The sequence below is a fragment of the Rhipicephalus microplus genome, chromosome 6 (genome assembly GCF_043290135.1).
Source record: "Rhipicephalus microplus isolate Deutch F79 chromosome 6, USDA_Rmic, whole genome shotgun sequence".
Classification (NCBI taxonomy): Eukaryota; Metazoa; Arthropoda; class Arachnida; order Ixodida; family Ixodidae; genus Rhipicephalus; species Rhipicephalus microplus.
Window position 1 is genome coordinate 195,885,111 of NC_134705.1, and position 18,676 is coordinate 195,903,786.

General features: G+C 46.0%; 1 protein-coding gene across 1 annotated transcript in view; it reads left to right on the forward strand.

The window, feature by feature from the left end:
• Positions 1 to 564: 564 nt before the first annotated feature.
• Past1 (putative achaete scute target 1) overlaps positions 565 to 18,676 on the forward strand; it is a 46,196-nt gene continuing 28,084 nt past the window's right edge. Inside the window, exon 1 of the mRNA XM_037418210.2 lies at positions 565 to 1,602. Within this exon, the coding sequence (XP_037274107.2) occupies positions 688 to 1,602 (915 nt within the window). The 5' untranslated portion in view covers positions 565 to 687. The remainder of the gene's footprint in view (positions 1,603 to 18,676) is intronic.

Below are 18,676 nucleotides of genomic sequence, written 5' to 3' on the forward strand. Positions count from 1 at the left end.
AACGTGACATCGGCGTATGTCGAGCACGGGTAGTGGGCGATAGCCTTTATTTCCTTCTCTTTTGACTGGGCTGCGCGACTGCACAATTATAGATGCACGAGAAATGGAGGGACGAGAGGGAGAGAGAGATGCCCGTCAGCTGACGTCATGCGTGGCCTGACCACGAGTGACCGCTCTCGTTTAGGCTGGGCGTGTGTGCGTGGACAGGAATGCTCTACACAACACACACAAAAGGTGCGAGCTCAGTGCCGTCGGCATGGTAACCGAACGGTAAACTACGTTTCAGTGTCATAAAACTCGCTACGCCGTGATGTCCGCTCGAATTCTCGCTGGTAAAGAGCGAGTCTCGGCGGCCAGCCGCCTTCTGCCAAACGTCAGGCACCACGTCGGCGTCGTCAGCTCCTCTGACGTCAGCGGCCAAAGGCACGCGCGAAGCATAGAGAAATAAATTCGCCGAAGGGTGGGGCAACTGGTGGAGAAGGAAGAGAGAAAGAGAGCGCGTCTGCCGGCGATCGGCGGTATCTACTATCATCATCATCGTCGTTCTCGGCGGTGAGAGAAATGGAGGGGAAGGGGAAGTGACGTTGACGCACGCTTCGAAGGGGCGGCAGCAGCAGCGGAGCGAACTGTGGCAGCAAGCCTGTTGGGGCGGCAGCAAAGCAGCTGCGATAGTGGTGGCCGGCCAACATGTTCAGCTGGCTGAACAACGATGACGGCCGCAAGCGGCACCCCGAAATCTACAACACCGTCGTCGAGGGCCTGAAGAAGATCTACAAGGCAAAGATACTGCCGCTCGAGGAGCACTACCTGTTCCACGACTTCCACTCTCCGCCTCTGGACGACCCGGACTTCGAGTCGAAGCCCATGATCCTGCTGGTCGGCCAGTACTCGACGGGGAAGACGACGTTCATCCGGTACCTGCTCGAGCGAGACTTCCCGGGAATTCGGATCGGTCCCGAACCGACGACGGACCGGTTCATCGCCGTCATGTACGGAGACCAGGAGGGCGTCATTCCGGGGAACGCTCTCGTGGTCGACCCCAAGAAGCAGTTCCGTCCGCTCGCCAAGTTCGGCAACGCGTTCCTCAACCGATTCCAGTGCTCGCAGTTGTCCTCGCCCGTGCTACAGAACATGACCATCATCGACACGCCGGGAATACTGAGCGGCGAGAAGCAGCGAGTGGACCGCGGTTACGACTTCACCGGAGTGCTGGAGTGGTTCGCGGAGCGCGTCGACCGCATCATACTGCTGTTCGACGCCCACAAGCTGGACATTTCGGACGAGTTCCGGCGCAGCATCGAGGCGTTGCGTGGTCACGACGACAAGATTCGGATCGTGCTCAACAAGGCCGACATGGTCGACCACCAGCAGCTGATGCGAGTCTACGGCGCGCTCATGTGGTCCCTGGGCAAGGTTCTTAACACGCCCGAAGTGGCGCGCGTCTACATCGGCTCCTTCTGGGACCAGCCGCTGAGGTACGACTCGAATCGCAAGCTGTTCGAGGCCGAGGAGCAGGACCTCTTCAACGACATCCAGGGGTTGCCGCGGAACGCGGCGCTACGGAAACTCAACGACCTCATCAAGCGGGCCAGGCTGGCAAAGGTATGTGTGCTGTCCCTCTGGGGTGCCCCGGGTCGAGACGTCCTTAACGAGCCCGCCCGTCTCACGCGGTAGGGGGTTGTCGCCGTCTCGTTCTCTAAACGTTTCTGGGCAAAAGTTCAAGAAAGTGGGGCAACAGGTGTACCGGCTCGGTCGGCGCACTTGCATGACCTAAGCGCTGTCATTCGTGTCACCGTTACAAGGTCGTACCCTTGGCTGTGTTTAAACCCACCACCTGGTTAGCAATACAGCGACATAGTTTACCTACATGTGCATTTAGACAATGAGCACTAACCTCGGATAAATCGCTGTTTCTGCAACTAGTGCATGGATACATTAAACCAGTGCACGTATTTTGAATTAACATAGGCCTGCCACAAACTTGTTCCCATTTCAAGTCGCTTACCCTGATATTCATGTCCCCAGTAGCATGCAGTTGGAAAAAGAATTGGGCCAAGATGAGATTTGTGCTTTTGTATGAACAAACTTGATGTAGCCCAGCGCGTTAACGTGCTTTCTTGGACTAGTCCTGCGACTGCAATCTTCTTCTTGCCATCAATCTGTACATCAAATTGAAATAGTTTGCCTATTCCTCTCAATATTTCTTCATGCGTAGTAATTGTATCGCATCACCATTCTGTCATTAAACACAGCCACTGTTTGAGACAGTCGGCACTAGCATTAGGTAGCTCACACTTGCCAATACTGAAACTAGTTTAGCATTGTATGTGTTCAACGCTTTGAAATGGTCCCTGAACAAGTTCATCTGTTCAGTAGGATTAATTTGAAAGCAACCACATAGGTAAGGTAACTTTTTAACAAGACTACACACCTGTACCTGTAAACTGAGCTTGTGTTTACTTCTATAAATGATGGCTGTAGCTGTGATGAAAAATAACTTTATTTGAGGAAAGCATATTCAATATTAAGCACGAAAATTTCATGACAGGACAGGAAATAACATTGGCAAGCACTTTGGCAATAGTAATCATTTTGCCATTGAGGCATTTCGTTGCATTTGCGTCATTTGCTTCACGAGATTTTGAATGACATTGCATGTTTAAGGACAATGTATCAGAGGCCGCGCTTAGATATAGAACAGGATTAGAACCTGAATAGGAACAGGAGAGTGAATGCATGCCATTGCAAATGCATTTTGCGGAGACAAACCGACCAACCAAGTTAGGAAATTGTTCGCTGCACGAATGAAAGTTTTGTTTCTAAACTGAGCCCATAGGTGAGCTGTTTCTCAGTGCCTGACTTGAATGGTTGCTGGCCATTCCGGATGTGGTCCGTCAAGTAGGTCGGAGCTTGCTTTATCTTTTAGAGAAGGAGTATTGACAGGTGAGCGAGCAAGATGTACCAGCGTCGTTTAAGCACATTGGTACGAGAGAGGCAGGGTATAGATTGGTTGAACTGGAGTTCTTATAGGCATAGGTAAGAGCACAATATAAATATGAATTTTAATAAAGAGAGAGAATGCAATAGATGTGACAAAACCTGATTAGAACAACCAAGCTAGATGTCTATTTGTGTGCTTCATTATAAAGAGGTTGTAACCCTCTTTTCTGCCATTCTGCTGTCTCATTTTAAAGGAGAAGCCATAGTTTAGAGCTGTTAGTACTTTCTTGCCAGAGGAATGCATTGTATCGCATCAGTCACGTCTTCACCAATGTAATTTTTTCTTTCGGTATTCTCATGTAGAATGTGAGGGCAAAAGTGGGGCATTTTATTAGTTATTTTAAACATAGAAGTTTGATGCTTCACCATTAAAGGAACTAAAAGTTTGACAGTAAACATAATTGTACATTTTGTTGTATAATTGCATGAAAGTGAGAGTGCGGTATTTTCAACCTCTGGCTAATTTGGAATGCACAGTTCTGTCATAATTCTCGCTTTGACTTTTTTGGAAGTTGAGAGCGAGTCGTGTGAATGGTGCACGAAATCGCAAGTTTTTTCACCCCATTTTTTACATCTTGAGGTCTCGGAAAGCATGAATTGACTCATTGAAATTCTATAGTAAATTCGGTCAGTTTTTGTCAGTCAGACGTGACAACATAGACCATTTCACATCGAGCATACGAACGGTATCCGCCAACTTGCATAACTGATGTGCCTGATGTAAAACATGGTGACATTTATTTAAAAAGGAACCCATTTCAAAACAAAGTGAGACCAAGAAGAAATATTCAAGCATATTACCTTCGAACTAATTCTGCTTTGATTGTTTTTATGCATACTATTCAAGATAGGGCACAAGCCGTGGGAACCACTTCATGACATATGAATTGTGCTTTGGGTATTATTTTTATAATTTTTTTTTCCCCCTGATGCAATATTGTTACGGTGCATCATCGACAGGAGCAAGCGTGGTACTTTATGTAGGCTTGCACATATGTGCAGAGATAATGCATCTAGGTTAGTACAATGCAAATGAAAGAAATTCTTTGTCATCGACTACTCCTGCTTGGCCTGAAGCTTTGCAACTAGTGGGGCTTCAATATACACATCCCCCACATTTTCTTGCTTCAGTTGTGCTTATCATACACATTTGTCTTGTATGTTCACATTTCAAGAACAGCTGAATGTTTGTTTACATTTCAAAAGTCATGCTTATGGGGTTAATGAAAAACGGGGAATATAAAACCTCTACGATTTTGCACGTGCGAAGATTTGCTGAGTAAAATGGTTTCATGTGCCTACATTCCAGAGTTTTGTTGAAGTGTGCACTTTTTGTCGTATCTAACGTATTTGCCTACGTGCGGGCACATCACCCCGAAAATATGTACTTTGTGAGAACACGCGTTTGCCTTTTGAGCTGTACGACGTTCAGAAGACATATCTTTGTCATGACCAAGCGGCCTACTTCGAGGTCGTCATGTGTTTGCCAGCCCCGTAGATATCCATTCATTCCGAAAAGTGAGATAAGAGGTGCAGGAACCTGGAACAATAACTGCGCCGATAAGTAGGCTACCAGGAGATATTCCATATACCCTTCCGCTTTTTAGTTGAAGCTTTTGAAAAAAAGAATGATTCTTTTTCTGCTACTTTTTACAAATAATAAGTGTGTGTGTGTGTGTTGGTGGGGGGGGTGACTAACAGGAAAAGAATGTGCTTCAAATGCATGAACAGGAGGAAGTCTTGATAGGTGAACCTGCCTTAGTCACTCACACAGAGATAGGTCCACCTTTCGAGATGTCGGCTGCCTTGTCTGAAACCCTTGTAACTTTTAACACAACCTTTTGCAAGTGAACTTCAACCATGTGCTTGATGGGGCCGATTGGTGCATTCGCAGTATGCACAGATTCCTGCTCCCTATATATGGCATTTGATTTGCAATATACCTTGGCTGTTGTTAAACATTTTGTTGACAGCCTTAAATTTGTCCTGCCTCCAAGTGAAGTTTCGTGCCATTTAAACTTGTACAGGCAGTTGGAATTCCGGCGTACGTGTTTGGTGTTGCGAATGTGGTGAGAGCAGGACACGTTCCCGCCAAGGCACAATTTGTTTTGCGGTTGCTAGCTTTCAGAACTTTTTCTATTCACCTGCGCAATACTAAGGGCTCCGTCGTGGCCAAGTTCGTCTGCACGAAAGAGCCATGCTTAACTCGTTTTACGTGCATTGTGAAACAAAGGCCTCTCCCAGTAATCGATATATCAGACTGCGTCTTTCATAAAAATATTGTAGTGCCGGCATGCCATCTTATTGTTTCCTTTAAATGGCAGCATTTTGCCTCACTTCCTACCGAAGCTTCTGACTGAATTGCCAGTTATCTGCCTAATGCAGCCGATGGCCCATGAAACTTCTTTAACAATCTTTCTCTTAATTTTAATCGGAAATTGGCTACACCTGCGTTGGCTCTCTAATTTTGCTTTCCTTTTCCCCCTCTTTACTACTGTAGAAAGCTATTCATTTTATGTTTAACCACTTGTTATGCTACCACTTGTTATGCTTTGCTTGGTTTCTTGTCATATTTATTTGTTGACCAGCAGGGATAAGCGCTCACTATTTGCAGTTCTTGAAGTAAGCGAGCTACTTTTAAAGACTTTGTGCTGACCAGTCTTTCTATTTTTGTTGAATTGTCAAAGGTTATAATTTAGGCTCTGAATGGGATATCTTGTCACGCTTTCATATGTAGTTGAATTAATTACCTCCAGATGTACTTGAAAATGAAGTCTGTTTCTGGTTCCAGCTTCTTTGATCACCTTGCAAATGAATGTTTTCTACATACGTCAGAAAGGTGGCATGTCAGACTATTCATTATAGAAGAAGATAGGGGCTGTACGTAACACAGGCTAGAGTAGAGTCCGTGTTGCGTACCGCGCCCATCCTCTACCATAATGAACTGCTACCAACTAGCCTAAATGGCTGTTTTGCTACTATGTCGGACTAGTTGGTCACATTGTTATGACTAGACTCACTTTGGTTGTGTAAATCTATGCCTCACCAACGTGCTTAGCCAGACTGAAGTACAAGTTCAACTATAAGATTACTGAAAGCTGGAAAAGGTAGAGCTCTACATAAGTGAAATCTAGTGGCAACATTCCGTTACGAATTTTGCAGAATACATAGCCAATCAGCTGCATTAAACTTGGTACAATAAAGTTCAGAATTTATTTTAGGTTGCAGGCTAATCCCTAATATACAGGTACTGCAACTACATTGAACTTGCAGTACAACCGTATTGTAAGTAAGATACAGGAAATGTTTTTCTTGCATTTTTTTTCTCTGCAGTCATCAATTTTAAAGTAAACCTTTCACAATAGACTGAAATATATAAAAAGAGGGATAGTTGAGAATTAGGGCAACAGTTAAACCATTCATGCCACAGAACGTAATTTAAGGAGCAGGGATACCAGCCTGCAACGCACTTCGTGTGTGTAATGAAATATTGAGCGAGGGAACGTGTGGCAGCTGTTGTAAATTGTGGCTTGAGTACATGTCAGAGGCCTCTGCGTGTATGAGCAACTGTTGTTCTTCTGTTGATTGCTTGTCACTGCTTTTTTTGTACTTCACTAAGTGAATCGGCCGTTTTTTTCATGACTTAGGTTTTTTTTTTTGGATGCTGACTTTCATTGCTGAAATATCGTTGAGTCCACCTTTAGCCTTAATGTAAACAGTAATTTGTGTATGAGTGATTGTAGCGAAAGGCAAAAACCATCCGCGTGTTTGTCGCATGTAGTTTCGAAGGAAATCTATGCTAACTTCGTAGGAACATCATTCTGTGACATTGTTTATTACTATGCTTCTCTGTTTACTTTGCTCTGTTGTTCTTCGTTGTGCTTTAGGGTACCATATTTCGATGCCCAAATATCTGACGAATAATTTGCTGGCCAGAGATACTTCACGTTCTAGTCACGGAGCGAGTGAAAATTTTTTAAAGTTTCTTTTTCATGAAATGGGTGAGGCAAAATATAAGAATTGTTATAGATGTTCCAAACACAGTTTTATTAGTCGATGCTACGATTTGGTCTTGCAGGTATAGAGGGAGGGTGGGGGGGGGGGCAAAGGTTTATTGAAACAAACAGGGAACTAAGCAAGGAAGGTTGGTTTGGTTTCAATCATTACGTTTTTTTTTTCTCCATTGAAGTTCTGGTCGGTTGAGGGAACTTTATCACCACATAGATGCAAAACATGTTTAAACAGCAAGGATGGTGGGATAAAAACTGCATATAGGCAGCTTGACTGGTCCCGCCTCCCCGAACAATAACAGCAGCAGCAACTTCAACCAGAATTCTCACTTTTTGCAATAATAAAATAGGCATTACAAAACAAAGCAATGATAAAAAACTAGGCAAGAAACACTCATTTTAGAGCAACATAGAAGCTAGGTTTGTATTCGTAAAGTTATTTGACCCATTGTCTTCTCAGAAAGATGACGTGTGTTGTCATCGCATAGTGTATGTAGTGTAGTGGACGGACGAACAGACATGGACGGACGGACGTTTCGCCCCACTCATCATCATTCACTCAGAAAACGTAGCTGTCCCGTAGAATAGGCGTGCGTGCTGTGTTTGTTTTCGACCGCGATCTCACGTTGGTACGTTCGAGAAACGGCTCCAACAAAAAAAGATAAAGGTCATGTGACGCGGTGAATGGCCTTGCAAATAATTCAGACGTCGAGAGCTTTTTTTTTTTTTTTTGCGAACGTCCCGTTCACAGCATAACACATCGCCGAAGACCTGACACGTTCAGTGTGTGTCTCGAGCACCTGTTCATGTGGTAGGTCTGCGCCTCATTCACCCTCTTTTTTAAAGACGATACTAATCTTTCTTGGGGACCTTCGACGGAAAAATTTTGGTCTGTCCGTCTGTACATTTGTCTGTTTGTCCGCCCAACGATGCGTCAAACGGCACCAAACGGCCGACCCCCATTCGCAGCGCCCACCAATATTGCTCAAGGTTTAGCGTTCATAGTTCTGCGATTGTCAATTAAAAAAGCGATTATTGCGCATATTTGAGGCGCCACAACAACGCTTCGATGTTTTGTATGTCTGCCTTTATACTAGAAGAGGCACACACCAGTAATGAGTAAGGAATGTAGCGTTTAATTTTTGTTTGTTTTTTCCACGTTTAGTAAAAGGAGTACTGACACGATTTCGACGCATCGTAGATAGGACTTTTCTTTTTTTTTTTTCGTTCCTTTGGCATTGCGTGTTTGACTCCCTCCGCATACGTGAGCGAATAGACTGCACGGTTTTGAAGTGCTTTCGTTTGATTTTAAAGTGACACTAAAGAGCAAAACGCTTTTTTTTCTCGTGTTACATAGTAAAGTACAATTTCGCAACCTCGAGAACGCCACTCTTACCGCGACACGAGACTTGGTAAACGAGAAAACGCGCGAACAGAAACTGCGGACGGAGGCGCCACCTTCAGATTCCCGCACCAAACGCTGTGACGTCAGAGAATTTCGATGGCGTCTACTGGGTCCTGCATAGCTTCTAATCGACGAAATCGAAGTACATTGTAATCTGTGGCTATTGTATATTCGTATTTAAACAAACATGTGTTTGGTAGGCCTCGTTTGTTGTCTCGTGGACGTCAGAATATGGTTGCACACGACAGTCACGCTGGAGCGACGGCCACGATATATATCGTACGTCGCATTGTCATCGTCGTGTACTTACTTTCTACGTGACGTGGCTCTTTTTTGTTGTATGTTTAACTGATTCTTCAAGGCCTCTCTTATGCGAATCGTTTAGCGTCGGTTCTTTGGTCTCAGCACGGCACGATATGCCGTTGGGAGTTTCGCTCGGCGTATTAAAAAAAATAGAGAGAGAGAGCGTGCCTTGCCACTTAAAATGCATCCGACGTGCAGTCACGTTCTGCGTGACGTTATTTAAGTCGACGACCGTGCCGTTTCATTGCGCTTGCGTACAGCCGCCGGCGAAAGTCCCACAGCGACACAACAGGTCAGGTGTTTGACGGGCGCGGCGTGTCAGTTTTTCTTTTTTTTTTTTAATTGTACGGGGCTTTCGGGTGCAATGCAAAGGCGTGGTCGTTTTACGTATATGTCTCTTTTTCCCCTCTTTTTTATCTTGGTGGCGTTTACAAATCCTTTAGTCACGATCTCGAATTACGATTGGCGATTGACAAGCACGTCAGAGTAGTAAAGCTTTTTCCAAAGTAACGCGTACCATACTATGAAAGAAAGTGAAGGTAGTATATAAAACGATGTGATGTGTTTTGTGCCTATAGGTCATGACCTAAGAATTGGAAGTAACTAAATTTAAATTTTTCTCTGGCGCGCTCTGTCGATCAAGTGCAGCCAAATTCCTGTTGTACAGTAACAACTGCGGTGAAGACAGAAATATTTTCCAGCAAAGATGTTTGTATCGCTTAGAACGCGGCCGAGTTTTTTTGCCAACGTAGCGTGTAAGGTTTTTGGCGTGGAAGTATTTAATTCAAGCCCTAACAAATTGTGTCCCCGTGACGACGATGCTGTTAGTACAACTTTAAAGCATTGTACAGTGCCTTTAGCAAGGTTTTTTCGTGTAATGCGATTACAGCGACATTTTTTTTTTAAACAGGAAACTAGCGGGACACGGTACATATATCGTTCTTTGTACAGGCCGCTTCGTTGTACCCGCTATTTCGTTATACGGACCACTTCTTCGCTATAACTCACAATTCGTAATTGGCAAGGCCGTACGTGGATGCTTTTTTGCGGCACTTCGCACTAAACAACCAAAATGGGACCCACCTTACGCGTGCATCGCGTTGTCGGAAAAGAACGCGAGAATTCTTGATAATCATTCGTCACGTATGAATTGCGACGTCGTGCTCGAGCAGGTCGGGATTCGAACCCGCAACGTCGTGCCGCTGCGCGGCGGGTCTTGGGACACATATCCCGCAAAACTAAAGGCTACTTCCGCCAAGAAAGATAAACCGCACGGTTGCGATAAGTACCGTGCTTTCCAATGAATTAGAGTATTTAGTCACTGGCACGCCCATATTACATCTGAGATACAATAAATCGATTTTTTCTTCTTCGTCTTTTTTTTTCAGCTGTCTTTTATTGCTTGTAAAAATGTGTGCACACCGAACAGTGTGCGAAAGGGTTTACTGCCACACGCCGTGTTGATTATAGTTTGTAAATCAATCAATCAATCAATCAATCATTTTATTTCCTTTAGATAAGGTGGAGGACAGGACTGAAAGCTCAAGAGCTTGACGAGGTCCTGACCCCGTTCACAGGTTGACAAAGCAGCAGGAATGGCAGTCAATGATGCACAACAAATATGAAATAAACATATAGGTATAACATCACAAGAAAGAAATACAAAAAGTTTATGAAAACAGTGCTAAGATAAAAAGAAAGTAGTTCAAATGTATGGTGATGAAGTGACATGAACATGAAAAGCAACAATAAAAAGGAAAGAATGGGCATAAATTCTAAGAGATGTATCATTGAGGATAATGCAAAATAAACATACGGTGAGGCCTAATTATAACTTGTGTTTTGAATTGTTTGATCTCGTAGGTAATACTAACGATTGCTTATCGATAATAGTACTATTGAAAGTTTATTTACACAATCGATAGTTTAAAAAATGCTACCGATGCTATTGATAGTCGATTTGCCGATAGTTTTGCTTCACTACAAGTTCGGCGATGACGATGTTGAAAATAACGTTTCGGTGAAATAAAACACGCTCATTGACATTATGGATGCTCTCGGTTTTGCGTCTTTGCTGGGCTGTTTTTAGGCGGCGTTGCATGCAGGAAACTAATCTCCGCACTTTTATGCGAAATAAAGCCCCATATACACTGTTCTTTGATATTTACCTCAGATTACGCTCTCATATGAAATAAAACGTCAGTTTACAGTCTTATATAATGTACACCTCCGTTTACATTCTCTCACACACATACACAAAAAAAAAACTCGTGAATTTACACTCTTGCATGAAATACATGTCTTGAATTCGCATGCTCAGTGATTATGAGTATAGGAAAAGTTCTCGGCCTTTATTAGCTTTAGCTTCGGTTTATTTCGTATTGTTCCTACTCAGCAGATGCGCGACGATGCTTTGCTGCTTTCTGAAAAATTATCAGAATTTCTGAACTGAAATGAACAGTGCAGACACAGAACGCCCCAGAAAGAGGTAAAAAAAAAAACTACGCACAAGCGCCGTGTGTTTTTTTTTTTTTCCTCGCTAGAGCCGAAAATACCACCTTTTCTCGGGTAATGTAATACTGCTACTAATAATAAGTTAAATGCTCTTTGTTGTCACCCAAAACGTTACATTTGGCTTAACACTATGATCAGAATTCCAGACGACATTGACTGGAACGTTGAAATTTCTCACCAAAAAAACAATAGCGTGCGTCTGCGTGGAAAGGTCAACTCTCTGAAACGCTGGAGAAGCCCTTGACGTCACAAAAGTAAGCGCCGTTGAATAGAGTGTTCATGCGAATGATCTCTGTGGGAGGGACAGCGATGGCTGGGAGGACGAAGCTGACGCTTCTTTAAGCTGTGACCGTGTGTGGAAGTCTTCCAGCTCATAATTTAAAAGAGACGAGAACGGGGTAAAAAAGGTTATCGTGACATTCCGCCCTCGTACCTACGCTGTAGCCTTTGCTACCGTCTCGCCTCGGTTTTTAGGGGCAAAGCGCCTTAGAGCAGAACCCCTTTCCGTTCGCGGTTACAGTCACGGGAATATTCGGGGCTTCAAGACAAAAAAAAAATGAAAGGTTTAACAGTTGACTAATATCAAACATAGTTGTGACCGAACAATATATAACACCCACAAGCACAAATATTTTATACTAGTCAGCGGCTTGCCCGTGTGCTCAGATTTGGGTGCACGTTAAAAAACCCCAGGTGGTCGAAATTTCCGGAGCCCTCCACTGCGGCGTCTCTCATAATCATGTGGTGGTTTTGGGACGTTAAACCCCACAAATCAATCAATCAATTAGTCAGCGGCTTCAACGTGGACATGAACCTTAGGACCGAGCTTTGTGGTCGGCTCTTGTGTAAATTTTTCACTCTGTTTACATTACGTAGGGCTACTCACCCACACAATACTAAGGGCTTCGCCCACTCGTCAAGGTTCACTTCGTGGAGATGCGTAGATTTCTTCAGTGTAGTCTTCTATCACACTATTGCGAAGTCCCCTCGTGAAGATATCGTTTACCTTTGCATTGATTACTACATAATGTGAGCGACGTCGCTGAACTTGGAGCGTTGCTGACTCAGTGCGACTGTGTTTGGGTGCGAGACGACGCGAACTGTTCGCGCTTCCTGCACGCCATCATCGCCACCACACGCGTGTTCTATTTACATCCCGCCGGTGCAACAAACCCCCGTCGCCCGACTCTTTGTATAACCGTGACGCGCGTTCAATCGGCTCCCATGCATATACAAAGGGATTTCCCCCCCGTATGCCGTTTCAATGAAGAAATGGAGGTGCGTCAGACAGGCAGAGATACAGACGAAAAAGAAACTCGAGCGTCCCTTACGGATTCGACTGACAAGTTCAAGGAGAAAGTCCTCTTGTTTTGCTTCGAATTCAAATTTTATTGCGCAGCACGAGTACGTTGCGGGGAGGACCGGTGAAAACTGATAGAACAGCTTGAGGGCCCCTGACCCCAATGTTTTTGTTTTTGGCGAAAATAAAGTTCTTTGGTTGATTGATTGATTGATTGATTGATTATAATTCGAAGGATTGCATCGCGATGAAGCGTACGGCTGAGTACAACGTGCACGTAGAATTGCGTACATCCTTTAGAAAGTGGTTACAAAAAAAAAATTGCAATGCCTGCATAGAAAAGAGGTATAGTGCTACCCGAAGTCACCACAGTCGGCGTTAGTACACAGTCCTTCGAAGTTAGCGCAAGTTTCCTTTCCCCTGTTTTTTTCTTAACTTGTTAGCTCTAATAACGTCTGTGCGGTTTCTGGTAGTTCTTATTCCGTATCTCGAATATCCTTGTAAGTGTTTACTCGCAGTGAATTAAGACGGCGGTAACTATTTAACAAAGTTCGCAATTCCGCGAAAGCGCGCAGCGGGCAGGTTTTCCCCACGCGAGTACTGTTCGAGGACATTGTTTTTTTTTTGTTTTTTTCCCCCCTTTATTCAATCGGTGCAGCTAAAAGCTCTGTCTGCCGTCTCGCGTATATGTCTGCCTGGAAAAAGACAGCGTTATGCGAAGCTCTTGTTTTGCCCGTCTCTGTAGCTTAGCATATGCAGGTAAGGTGTCGCTGTGCATTGCTCGAGGGTTACTCGAGGGCGCGGGTTCGACTCCCGGCCAGGGCGGCTGCATTTCGATCGGGGGCGAAATTCAAAGAACGTCCGTGTGTGTTTAGCTTTAGCGGCACTTCAAGGATACCCAGGTGATCGAAACTGATCCGGAGTGCGCCCCGCAACGGTGTGCCTCATAATCACATATCGTGGTTCTCAACTCGCGTAACACCCCCAGTAATTAATCTTTCTATTATTATTTTTTACGAGAGTCTCTTATTTCGTTCACCGTCCGGTCTCCATCGACGCACGTTTCTCCGTCGAATCCAGGTTGCGTCGTCACTGGGTTGTGGGTTCGTGGCATTTTCTTTCGTTATTCGTTCACTCCTGTAGGGTCGTTGGGCGATATCTCGTGTATGAGGAAAAGACAGAAAAGGAAAGGCAGTGGTGATTCACGGTTCAGGTAAGAATTTTGACGACTGGTGCGGGTAGAGCAGTCCATTTCACTCTTGCTACCACAGGGTTGCCCCGCCGCGGTGGTCTAGCGGCTAAGGTACTCGGCTGCTGACCTGCAGGTCGCGGGATCAAATCCCGGCTGCGGCGGCTGCATTTCCGATGGAGGCGGAAATGTTGTAGGCCCGTGTGCTCAGATTTGGGTGCACGTTAAAGAACCCCAGGTGGTTGAAATTTCCGGAGTCCTCCACTATACGGCGTCTCTCACAATCATATGGTGGTTTTGTGACGTTAAACCCCACATATCAATCAATCTTGCTACCACGGGGTTGTGCAGCTTTCTACACTTACGACGGGGGAGGGGGGGTCACCCCTGCAACCCATCCCCATCGCAGTGGGTGCATGAGTTATGAAGAAGGGTGCTGCTCACAATTACCTGGCCTGCATTTGGTCCCTACCTTGCTGAGGGTAAAAGCGTGAAGGCCTGACCACACGTGCGCGTTGCAGCGCGCGGCTTTTTGACGCGCCGACGCGCCCTCTTCCTATGGGGAAAGGGAGAGAGTGCGCATGCCTACGCGAAGTTACCCGCTCTCTCCATAGAGGGCGCGGCGCCGTGTAAAAAAGCAAGCAAAAACCCACACGCTGGCGCGCTTCAACGGATACGTGCAGATAGGCCTTAAACTGTTCTTGGAAGGCAGCGCGAAGTGTCATTCGCCCACGTGTCCACATTGCCGAACTTTTAAACAATGACTGTGACCAGGTCCCATTGAGGAAATGTATGGAGGCAGACTGATTGCCCCCCTTCATATGGATATGAGGGGGGGGGGGGGTGCGCGCACTTCTACCCCTTCCGCTTACTCCTGTGTGTGCCCGCCTTTATGCTTGTGACTCGTCTAGAAATACAGGAAGGCAAAAAAACGAAAGAAAAAAAAAACACTATTACAGTTCTTTGTTAGAAAGCACTCGAGGTCAGACTCGTAGCCATGATTTTTTTTTTCAGGGAGTGTCCACTTGTTGAAGGCCTTGAAGAACCTCTTTTAAAATTTTTTTCTTAGTAAAGTACCCCTTCCATCTAAATTTTGGGAGCCTCCCATGCTTATGGGCTTGCTGGAAATATATGCCTAGGCACTGCGCCGTGCTCCCGACCGGGTTGCAGAAATTAGGTGCCTTTTCTCATCTTCTAACCACTACCACCAAATATAGGCCTTTAGGGTGGCAAATGGCTCGTGGTCTTATTAACAGTTATCTGGTGGCAAGAAGTACCGAAAACAAAAAAAAAACACAAAAAATTGAAGACAGGTTGCAGGAATGAGCGGAACCCGAGTATTGCATGGATAGCAGTACTTGTACGTTGCTCGAGCAACTGAGTATAAATGAATCAGAAGCAAGGTCCGGTTCGGTTCTGTTCGCGTTCTGCCGCGATGTCGAACCTTGAAACGACGCTCAACAAGTGGGCTTCGCGTTGATCGCGATCTGCGCATACACCGTCGCAGGCGTTCAGCGCGTTCTTTTCGGCCGATCGTCGGTCGGGTTCCTCCTGCCTGCCTGCGGGGCTACAGCGGCGACGTTAACATCCCGGGAAAAAGAAGAATCCGTTATCTCTCCGACAGAATTTCGCCGCGTTGTCTCCGGCTTCCCGCCGGGTGACGTATGATCGCCTAGAACGCCTGCGTCGGTCGCGACCCGTCGCACGCGTTCCTGGCTGCTCTGCGATAAACCAACGCCTCCTCTAGGAAGATGCCTGCCGCATGAGAAAAAAAAAACAGCTGCCACACCCTTTCCCTCCTTCAACTTGAAATTGTTCTCGGTCGCTAGCGTCACTTGTGGCGGACGGTGCAACAACGCAACACTTTGCATAGCCTCCGAAACAGTGGTGCACAGTTGCAGGTCTCGAACAACTCTCGACTGACGCGCCCCTATGGGCCGCAGATGAAAAACGCTTAGCTGGTACCAACGTTTCTAGTCTAGAAACGTTGGCTGGTACCGCCCGTCGCCGTGATAATAGTGTCGGTCACGAGCGCCACCGCGCGGAGCTTGTTTAAGACTGAAGGCAGGCCAACTCCGCTGGGAGCGCCAGCCATTCCTCAGGCATCTTTCTAGAGGTTGGGTAAACACGTATACTTCAATACACGTTACAGAACGTCGGCGGGGCGGTCTTGCACTTCGCCATGTATGGAGAGGAAGGCGACTGGACGGGTGAGGGTATAGGGGGATCTGCGTCGCAGCTCCGGAACTGACGTAATCGCGGACTCTGAAAGAAGGCTGTCGGTTTTATTGACAACCGACCCTTTTTCTGGTGTATTGCACCATCGTCGCGAGCGCTTTTTTTTTTTATTCTGAATTCGCGACGCATTGCGTGGAAACCCAAGTGTGATGACGCCACATGTACGGGATTGCGCCGTGGGTCTGGCTGGCTGGGCGGGCGGTGCACTTACTTGGCGACACTTGCCGATCATCGATTTGCTTCAGGCGGTGCGTTTTTTATTTATTTCTTTACTTTGATTGGCCGTACCCTTTCCATTGCGCCATATTTGACTGCGCGCGTTCGACAGTGAGAAATAGCTTTTCAACTAGCGACGCGTCGCCAGACGGTCATTGTGGTCTGAGAGAAGCGTTGTGGAGTGTAAAAGTGGTGTCCAGTATTGAGTTGCAACACGCTGACGTAGCGAGCGATAGAAATAAAAAATGACGGGTGTAACCTTAAGAGACAAGAAGAGAGCAGCAGAGTGGGTCAGGAAACAAACCGGGGTTATGGATATATCATAGTCGAAATTTACGAGCAGAAATGGACGTGGGCCGGCCACGCAGTGCGTATGGGCAGGATAACCGCTGGTCATTGAGGGTAACTCACTGGACTCCCAGACGAGGCAAGCGGGTGTGGACAGAAAGGTTGGTGGGCCGATGAGATTAGGAAGTTCGCGGAATATAACGTGGCAGCAGCAAGCCCAAGACCGGGCTGATTAGCAGATCATGGGAGAGGCCTTTGCCCTGCAGTGGGCGTAATCAAGCTGACGACGACGACGACGACGACGATGATGATGATGATGATGAAGATAAAGAAGATAACAATAATGATGAAGAAGAAGATGAAGATAAAGAAGATAATGATGATTATTAGATGATGCAAGTGGTCGATGCGGCGTCAGTCCACTGCGCATCGCGCCTCTGCATGCGATACGCGCCTTTGGTTTTCGTGTAAGCAACCGACCGCCACCTGCGCCTCGCGTTTTCATTGGCCGCCACGATCCTTGCGAGCGCTCTCTCTCTCTCTCTCTCTCTCTCTCTCTTATAGCCGACATTTTCAACAGAAAGAGGGGGCAGACTTGCGCGGGAGTGCAATGACTGACGTCCTTGTCTAAGCAGTGAATTTTAGCGTCCGAGAAGTCATCGTTGAAAACAGGTGTCAGCGCGGCGCTCGATCATGGGCACGCTGTTTTGTGTGCATCCCATAGCCAGCTACGTTTGCACGAAACCCACTCTGGGTTCACACACCCCTACAAGTTTAACATGCCCAATCTTTCGGGACCGTAGATACTGCCCGACGTGTGTGCCTGTGCGTTACGAGTTAATTTCCTTGAGATTCCTCCACGTAGGCAAGTTTCGTTCGAGATCAGCCCATCACCAGTACTCTTTCTCGACAGCATGCTTCCGTCCTGACCGGAAATCCCTTATTTTTATCATTCGCCTGGTGTTTGCACACGAGAGAACCACTTTACCTCTTTGCAAGCACCACCCGAAAAGAACGTGTTTATGATGTTCAAAACGTGGCTTCAGTTTTGCCAGGTATGGGCAGCGAAAGTTTCCAATCCGGCATCTTTGTTTTGTTTTTTTTTTATCCTCCCCAGTCTTAAAACCGGCTACAAGTCCGTGTGTGTAACAGCAGTGATTTGGGTCTTGCCTTGCATTCCGTCAAACACGCGCCAAGGTGTCTACATCGTTTCCCTAAAAATACGCATATACTGTATTCGCGACGTACGCTATCTGATGGCCTCGCTGTGTTTAGTATACATATTCGAAGCTTTTCCCTTATCTTTTTGTTCTTTTTTTTTGTATGGAGATAAGGGCGTCGTAAATATAACGCGGAGAGGGAAGTAAACCGGTCTGCTCTGACTGCTTTGTTTGATTTCTTTTCTTATTCGTGGAACCGGCTCTATATATATGTTTCCGTCGCTGTGAGACTTGTGCTGGTTAGACCACTGGGCTTTAGCTCGTGTATATATCTGCTGGTGGTTACCCATTAAAGAACCCCAGGTGGTCAAAATTTCCGGATCCCTCCGCTACGGCGTCTCTCGTAATCATGTGGTGGTTTTGGGACGTTAAACCCCACATATTTATCTATTTATCTATGCTGGTGGTTTCCCTGGCGAGCTGCATGCGAGTCAGTGGGTTATAGTTTCGTTCGGTTACTTCGTATCTCCAGAAAAAGCCGGCCGCGATAGCTTTATGTGACGCACAGCTTGTATGAACACGCCCTGACGCGACAGTGCGATACCGTCTAATGGAATCGTACTTCAGTTTTTGGTTTGTGCTTAAAGAAAAGTTTGCCGGGCTAAAAATTGGGAGGAAAGTAACGCACTGGGGATACAAAGTTCAGCTCACGAAAGGTTAGATGAAACTCTAGGAAGTTGTTCGGTTATACAGAGGGACGCTAAAGAGAAACAATAACAGTTTAGATTGGTAAAGTGCACTCTGAGAATGCGATATGTTTCACTATCATAAGTTCATTGATTGCAGAGAAAATCGAGGTTTAAATTTTATAATTAAATGTTGCTCCGAAATCGCCGCGCGTGGCGTCAGGTGTTTAAAAATGTATTGTACGTATTTTCGGGACATCGTATCGATGGAATTTTCTGAAACTTCGTATACGCTATATGTCAATGGCACCCGCGGATGACAGTATATACTTCATTTTTATTGGTTAGATGCTGCGTATAGGGCCCA